Source organism: Monopterus albus, unplaced genomic scaffold (genome assembly GCF_001952655.1).
Source record: "Monopterus albus unplaced genomic scaffold, M_albus_1.0 scaffold129.1, whole genome shotgun sequence".
NCBI lineage: Eukaryota > Metazoa > Chordata > Actinopteri > Synbranchiformes > Synbranchidae > Monopterus > Monopterus albus.
In genome coordinates, this window is record NW_018128009.1 from 1028407 (window position 1) to 1037037 (window position 8631).

Here is an 8631-nt window from a genome sequence, read left to right on the forward strand (position 1 = left end):
GTATATTGGCTTCATACAGCAGCTGTTCGCTGAGTACCTTCACTCTCCTCCACACTCTCTCTGTGCACTCTGGCCTTAACCTTCATCAGCCACCACAACACCTACATTTATGTATTTCTGTGTCATATCCCACTGGCAGCATGAGTCAAGGCTTCTTTCTGATTTCAGATTCAATCTTTTTTTTTATTTATTTTGATGTTTCAGACTGATGATGCCTTGGGTCCCAGCTGGAACTGGCTCTACTTCATCCCTCTCATCATCATCGGCTCTTTTTTTGTGCTGAACTTGGTGCTAGGTGTCCTCTCTGGGTAGGTTTCAATCCAAGTTCATTTTAAATTCATTCAAATTTCAGCCTCTTGTAAAAGTTATGGTCATTTATGAGATTTTTCCCACTCATAGATGGTCAAAGCTTTGGTTTTCTCTAGCTTTTTATGATGCATGCCCTGTTGTCATCAACCAATTATGAAATAATACAAACTTCTGTGAAGGCGAGGTGTCTGACACGTGGTGATTGCCACAGTTAAGGGCCTAGCTATTGGGGTCTAAGATGAGCAGCCTTCTTCTTGATGAATTTGCTAGTGTTCAGTGCTTGGTGGTTGTTTAATGATGCATTTGGGTGACTTACAGCACAGTATATCACTGGTTTACCAACTATTTGTGTTAGGGTGGTCAGACGTCACTGTTAAATACATAATTCACACAAAAACTGTCTGTGTTCCGCTGCACAGCAGTGAATGATTGAAAAGTTGGATTCACTCATATTTGGTTGTCATTGTATGACATCAATACAATTGTATTTCTTAAACATCTAGATGTTTAAGAAATACAGATGTTTGATGCTTGATGCTGACAAATCCTGAAAGTTACTTATTTCTTTTGATAGCAACACAAAAGATATTCAACTCAAAGTAATGTTAACATTACATCTACACCCACAGCACTTTATGTTAAATTACCTTTTCATTGTCTGTGTGGTGCCTGCTTTTTTGTGGTTTGTCTTAACTGTTTTTTGTGCCTATTTGTCTAATTCTCAGTGGATTTTAAATTAAACTAGTTCATAAACTTGTGTTTTCTGAGGACCAGTAACAGATAAACCTTTTGAGGCGAATGTAGGGAACAGTTTTACTTTTCCTTTCAAGGTGTCCTGTAAAAGGACTGCAGTATACAGTCCTGTTGGTTTAGGATTTGGTAAGCTAGGCTTTAAAATAAATGAAAAACTGAGACTCCCTTTGCCACCGATTGGCAGAGTGACTGGCACACTAACTACTGAAAGTACTTGGTGTCAAAGTTTACATAAGTTAATTAGGTTTACAGAAAGGTTAATTGGGGATCTATTGTAACTATCTCCAGAATGAAAGAGAAGAGGCCTTCTCTGACCTCCTCTCCATTCCTCTCTTCTTTCTTATGTTTGTCCCCCTGATTCTACACCCCCGTAACATCAAACAGTAAATAAATAAAAAAATAATAATTATGTGGTTTGTTTTTACAGCGAATTTGCCAAGGAGAGAGAGAGGGTGGAAAACCGCAGGGCGTTCATGAAACTGAGACGTCAACAACAAATTGAAAGGGAGCTCAACGGTTACCGTGCCTGGATCGACAGAGCAGGTGGCTTTAGTCCCAGTTAGATTTTTCTCTTGATGACAGAAGGAAAATCAATGTTTCACCTAGGTTTCAAGACTAATCCTGTCAAGTGTGGAGCGTAGGACTATCTGATACACCCTGTAGTCTACCAGCTGTTTGTTGTGCCACAAGTGAGGTACCAGCATATCTCCTGTCATCTGGGCCTGATCATACTTTGGCTTTTTGCCTTCCAGAGGAGGTGATGCTTGCTGAGGAGAACAAGAATCCAGGACCTTCTGCCCTGGACGGTAAGAGAATTTTGTTTTTCCTGGTGTTATTGCCCAGTACTTCTTGTCTTTCCACTACCCTCACATTGCTTTACATTCTTTCTTAATTTTAAGCTGGCAGATGGACTATTAATGGCATTTGCTATTATTAATATGTGACACATTTTTGTCTGTGCTTTTAGGGTTGACACATTTTTAAACATACAAATATAAGAATACTGTAAAAACTCTTTCCACTGAAGCTGATTTACATTTTAGCGTGGTTGATCATTTTGAGGCATGCTGGTGGGATGGCAGTGTCATTTGGTCCAAACTGAAATATCTCAAAAACCATCCCGTTCATTTCCATTAAAATTTGTACAGACTTTCATGGTTCCCAGGTGACGTGCCTTAATGACTTTGGAAATCCTCCGAATTTTCACTGAACACCACCAATTTGTTCAATAGTTCAGTTTATGACCAAACTAATGACATTCCCATCAGCCTCAGTTACACTTTGTGGTTAGAGGTCAGAAGCTAGTGTTGCTAACAAACAAAATTAATATGATGAACATGGCGAACATTAGAATGTTAGCATTGTCACTGTGATAATAGCATGCTGAGTTAACCTTTACTTCAAAAGTATCTCAAAGCATCACTATGCAGCTTTGGGGATCCACTGACGTTTCATTTAGTGCTATCATCAGGTCAGAATTATACAATAACAAGTTGGTTTGTGACCAAATACCTGCAAAACTAATGACGTTATCATCAGCAGCTAACAAACGTTAACATGCTAAACTAAGGTGGCGATCGTGGTACATTATGCAGTACCTGCTTAAGATCAGCATGTAAGTATTAATGTATACATAGTGAAATATGCCAAAAAGTCAGATGAGCATTCCTATAGAAAACCAGTATCGACAACATTTATGTTGTGAGCCCCGGCAGTGGGTGTCAGGACACATTTAATCTGTAAAAGTGGGCAACAATATTGTTGCAATATATTCAGTAAAACATAGCTCAGGATGTGAGCTGCCCAGATTTTGTTGCTGCTGTGGTGCACTTGTACAGATCGTACACACCTCTCAGCTCTCAATGCCACACAGAGGGCATTGGCGCTGCTAGCACTACACCTGCCAGTAGACATAGTGCGCCACAGGCAGCCGAGCGCCTTCACTGACCCTCTCAACTCTACTTTGACCTTTCCTCCTTGCTAAACCAGCAGGGCTTTTATTAAATGTTGATTGATTGGCAGCACTCAGGAGCCTCCCAGAGTGGAGTACAGGTGGTGGCTATGGTGAGAATCATCTTCTCTTCTGCTCTCGCTTCCTCACCTACTTCACCACACACACTGCCACTCAAATGCACACGTACAAAAACAGAAAAAGCTAAACAAATCTTTGTTCGAGTACGTTTCCTGTTCAGTATGTTTCTGTCTCTCAAATTACAAAGGCACTTTGACAACTGATGTGAATGTATAGTAAAACAGAAAGTGGCCCCAGCTGTTGTGAGGGAAATAAATGCAGAAGCTTTGATATTGACTTGATTAAAAAGAAAGAGGGCGCAGTGTGGTTGCCTTAGCGACCACTGATCTGAAAAGGCTGCAGCGTGCATGTGCTTGATGTGTGTGTGTGTGTGTGTGTGTGTGTGTGTGTGTGTGTGTGTACATGTCTTTATATCCGTGTGTGGACAAATGTATGATACAGCAAATTATTGCCGATCCTCACACTTTCAAAAATTTGGTTTTAGGATTAAGGTTAGAATTAGGTTTAGGTTAGGATCTAGGAAAGGCTGAGGTTTGGCATTTAGTTGTGAAGGATAGGTGTTAGGGCAAGGGGCTAAGGAAAGCATTATGTCAATGAGTATCAACAAAGCTTTAGAAAGACATTATTGTGTTTGAGTATGAGTGTGCCTTCCTGTTTTTAGCAAACACTCCTGTGTGTGTGTGTGTGTGTGTGTGTGTGTGTGTGTGTGTGTGTGTGTGTGTGTGTGTGTGTGAAATGGCAGCAGTATTTTTGTGTATCTCTGTTTGTGTGTTTGATCAGTGGCATAATAAAAAGCCCCTCAAGCAAATACTGAGCACAAGTAGATTCAGAATTCACATGATCATGGGAAGGTGTGAGTGGGATAAGATGAAGGTAACCATAAACACAGTCCTCAGGGAAAATGTCAAAACACACTCATGACACTCACCTCGGCATGTGTGCTCTGCACGACGTGGCCCCTAATAGTGGATGGCAGCATTCGGCACAACTAAGTTATAAAAAATGCATGGACCGTCAAGTCGCCTTGGAGCATGGTTTGCTATGATGGAGATCATAAAAAGCAAATAGGAGGTTTGCAGTCAGTTGTTTGGATCATTACGCTGACATTAAAATCATCATTTTTGTTCCCATTAAACTGCAGCATTAATGAGCACAGCTACTCCTTTCAGCTATAAAACTTCACAGGCATTATTTTGTCATGCAGAAGGTCCTTGTTGTGATTTCTTCTCATCATTTGCTTCATTTTCATTTGTTATTGCATTATCAAATTCCAGATTTGCATTTTGCCTGCATCTACCAACGGATATCTTTGAATTATAAGGGAGGTTGCACACAAGGCAGCTTTTTGAGCCACATTAACATGCAACCGGCCAAAAGTCAAAAATCTATTCAGTGAGATCACATAGTTTTGGTGGGCACTCGTACATGTATATTCACATACTGTAGATACAAGTTGTGTGTGACATCCATGGTTTGTGTCCGACTGAGGGCCTTTGTTGCCCCCCCCCCATTCTCTCTCTCGCTCTCACCCTGCTTTCCTGTGCGTCTCTGTTGTGCTATTGAATAAAGGCTAAAATGACCAAAAATCTATTCAGTGATTCACCATGATGAGACCAAGGAAAAAAATGCTAAGCACTTGAACAGTAGGGTTCAGTTATGTTGGCCAGAACTCAGCCTTGTGTCCCTGCCCTCCCAGTGTGTTCAAAGAACACACTAGTTATGCAGTTTAAATGGCTTGTTGTGGTACTTTTTTATGTTCATCATGCTTTGTCCACAGTGTTGAAGAGAGCCACCACCATCAAGAGGAGAGGTATGGATGTGGTGCATCGAGGGCAACCAGGGGAGGAACAATATGGTGACATCTCCTCTGTGGGTGAGCGGAAGTCTAGACAGTTTCCTAAATATGGGCACATTAAATGTAATGCAATCTCCTGTAGGGCACAGTGAGCACTGCTAAAGTCTTGACAATGCACATTTCATACTGTTGTAAATATCACACCGTTGAGAGCAAAGTACAAAGTGTCAAGCTACGGTTTTTCCCTCAAGGTGTCCCCGGGGCCAGAGCAAGTATTAGGAGTGCCAAGCGAGGTCCTACAGCCTATTTTCGCCGGAAGGAGCGTCTTCTACGTATCTCCATCCGCCGCGTGGTGAAAACACATACTTTCTACTGGACGGTGCTTGGCCTAGTGGCTCTCAATACACTGTGTGTGGCCATTGTTCACCACAATCAGCCCCTCTGGCTGTCCACCTTCCTCTGTGAGTCACATCTCATTAAAGTAGCAGCTTGAACTACACCTTCTTTTCACATGCAATCATCCAAAAGTGAATATCTGGTTTGTTTCTTTCCAGACTATGCAGAGTTCCTGTTCCTTGCTCTGTTCCTGACTGAGATGTTCCTGAAGATGTATAGCTTGGGGCCTCGCCTCTACTTCCACTCTTCCTTTAACTGCTTTGACTGCAGTGTCAGTACCCTGTCTCCCTCTCGACACATTTGATTTTCCCAAAATTCAACTGCTTGTGTTTTTATTTATGCACCGTCAGCCCTCCCTTCCTCCATCTGTCTGTTGCATCATCTCAGTTACACTCTCTCTCCTCTCTGTCACCTAGGTAAAGCTGTTGGCATACGTGCACGTTTGTTACTGTGAGCTTTAATTAAAGATGTAATTCCTTATGCCTTTAGGTAATCGTTGGCAGCATCTTTGAAGTGCTGTGGGGTTTCTTCAGGCCTGGCACATCCTTTGGCATCAGTGTCCTACGTGCACTCCGTCTGCTGAGAATCTTCAAGATCACCAAGTTAGTGCTTTCCTCACTCTTTGCCATCTGTTGGAATGTGTACAAGGAAGATTTCACTGTTGACAGAAAACTATTGACAGAGAAGTAAGTGTTGTCTATGTAAAGTTGTGACATGTTAATATTTTAAATTTATAAAAGATTCTCAGCCGTGTGGGAGATCGATTGAGTCTGAAATCTTTACAGCCAACTGCACCAGAACAAGACGAATCAAGATTAAACAAGCAAAAAAGCAACTGACAGGAATCTTAGCATATAAATATATAGCTGTGACATTCATATTTCTATCAAAAAATTGTAAAATGCAACAAAGTCAAATGCTTTTACACTTTTTGTCACGGTTCAAAGAATATTGTATGTCATAAATGAACCCTAAATGTTACAATAACAGAATTCTTTTCCACTAACATGGTATTTTGTGACTGACAAGGTACTGGGCGTCTCTGAGAAACCTGGTTGTGTCTCTGATGAACTCCATGAAGTCCATCATCTCCCTTATTTTTCTTCTCTTCCTCTTCATCGTTGTCTTCGCACTCCTCGGCATGCAGCTCTTCGGTGGCAGGTAGCAGTCACGTACAGTCCTCTGAGAAAATTGTTATTGCTTGTATAGTAGATTTGTGCAACACGGCGTATGAGTCCATAAAGAACTAGAATGAAGAAAGAAAAATAGGAGGGACAAATCTAATCAGTCTGGCAGAAAACAGACTATTTTTCACACTGGTAGACATTTCCCTTGATTCTAGTCAGAAACAAGAAAACAAAGCCAAAGTAGATGTTATGGTTTAATAGATTCTTCACCGCTGAGCACACACAGTTGAGAAGACGTTTGTCCACTGACCTGCTCACAGTTGTTTCATTATACCAAGAGAATTTGTGAGATTGGTAGAGATTTAAGATTGTTGTGCCTATGTCTCTCTCTCTCTCACACACACATACACACACACAGCTATTGTTTGCTTGGTTTATCCATGAGCCCGAAGGCCATTTCCCACACGCTGTCATTTCAGTATAGGCTGACTAAGATGGCCTCTAGAATACCGAGCACCCAGGGAAATAAACTCCCACTTCATCAGCCAGTCAGAGAGGAGGAGGACTGATATGTCTCTCATGCAAAAAATAAAATAAATACAACATCCAGCTCTGCTTTTTAAAGACCCTGCACTATGTATCACATCTTTTTTTACAGGTTCATCTTTGAAGACTACACTCCGACAAACTTTGACACCTTTCCCGCAGCCATCATGACTGTCTTTCAGGTCTGGAAATGAACTCAAAAAATAATTTATAGCTTTTTACTTTTCACCCGGCCCTCATACAATTTTATTACAGCAAATTTCGAGTGAAATGTGGAGTTTATAGCTAAGCTCAACAGTGATGCTCATAAATACTTTGTGTGGTGTGGGTGGGTTTTCTCAGATCCTTACTGGGGAGGACTGGAACGAAGTGATGTACAACGGTATTCGCTCTCAAGGAGGAGTGAAGTATGGCATGTGGTCCTCCATCTACTTTATAGTGCTCACTCTCTTTGGAAACTGTATCCTTCATTACTTGTCCTACAAGAAAATATGAAAGGTTTTATTCTAAAATATGATATACACACAGTACTACTTATTATTTGCACTGCTATCTAGATTAACTAATACTATTATTTACATAAAGGTACTCTAATTTGTAATTATTTAGTACCAATTATTTGTTAGCCTTTAGTTTGCAGTTTTCACTTTAAGATTCTTAACATTAATGCATTTTGATTGGTTTTTGATGCAGGAAATAGGGGAAGAAAAAGTCTGATATATATACATAAAATACCAAAAGCAAAAACACTCATTAAACAGAATGTATATCATATTATTAGATTATGATTATTAATGCATTATTGTGCACAGGTACATCACATAATAATATTGCAGCTAGTTCAGTGGAGTAAATTTGAACTGCTCTATATGATTCAAATGTGAATTACTGCTGAGAAGCTTGTGAGTTTCCTACCAGGGACCAATGAAGTTTTACATGATTATTTTAGTGTATTTTATTTTACTCAGCCAATCAGTCTTTTTTATCCCACATAAGGGAAATTTGATTTGCAGTAGTAGTAACAAACAATAACAACAGACAACAGACTGTCACATTCTAGGAGAAGAACGTATTCCATGCCACATATCAGTGTAAATAACGGTGGACAATATTTTGATGACATTGCCCACTATTGCACTCCGTATCTGAAAAGTAACTAGTAACAAAAGTCATCAAATAAATGCAGTGGAGTAAAAAGTACAATATTTGCATCTGAAATTTAATGGAATCAAAGTATGAAGTAGCAGAAAAAGAAAATTGTACTTAAGCACAATACTTAGTTACCTTCCACCTCTATTACTAAGGAGTTGCACGTCCTTAACTCAGCTGTGACCAGACACTCTTCTGAATGTATTCTTGGCCATTGCTGTGGATAACCTTGCCAATGCACAAGAACTTACAAAGGTAATAAAAAGATATAACAAAAAGATCTTGTACCTGTTTGCTACTTAATGCTAAGAAGTTTTAGTAATCGCTCTACGCTGTTATCTTGGTCAGCGTGTTCTTTCCTCCTTTTGTCACTTTGATTCTGTGAATTATTTAAACTCACACATGGCACAGTTGCTCAGTCAGCCTTTCCTCTTCTGATCAGGATGAAGAGGAAGCAGAGGCAGCGTTCAACCAGAAGCATGCTCTCCAAAAGGCAAAGGAGGTTGGGCCATTGTCCTCCTTCA

At 40.3% G+C, this 8631-nt stretch overlaps 1 protein-coding gene across 1 annotated transcript in view; it reads left to right on the top strand.

Annotated features, from left to right (window-relative positions):
* Nucleotides 1-8631, top strand: part of cacna1ea (calcium channel, voltage-dependent, R type, alpha 1E subunit a) — an 89213-nt gene that overhangs the window by 57778 nt on the left and 22804 nt on the right. Inside the window, exons 9-21 of the mRNA XM_020612995.1 lie at nucleotides 205-308; nucleotides 1490-1605; nucleotides 1815-1868; nucleotides 3085-3126; nucleotides 4872-4967; nucleotides 5141-5350; nucleotides 5444-5556; nucleotides 5775-5887; nucleotides 6315-6446; nucleotides 7071-7140; nucleotides 7301-7418; nucleotides 8295-8362; nucleotides 8550-8609. Coding sequence (XP_020468651.1) covers nucleotides 205-308; nucleotides 1490-1605; nucleotides 1815-1868; nucleotides 3085-3126; nucleotides 4872-4967; nucleotides 5141-5350; nucleotides 5444-5556; nucleotides 5775-5887; nucleotides 6315-6446; nucleotides 7071-7140; nucleotides 7301-7418; nucleotides 8295-8362; nucleotides 8550-8609 — 1296 coding nt within the window. The remainder of the gene's footprint in view (nucleotides 1-204; nucleotides 309-1489; nucleotides 1606-1814; nucleotides 1869-3084; nucleotides 3127-4871; nucleotides 4968-5140; nucleotides 5351-5443; nucleotides 5557-5774; nucleotides 5888-6314; nucleotides 6447-7070; nucleotides 7141-7300; nucleotides 7419-8294; nucleotides 8363-8549; nucleotides 8610-8631) is intronic.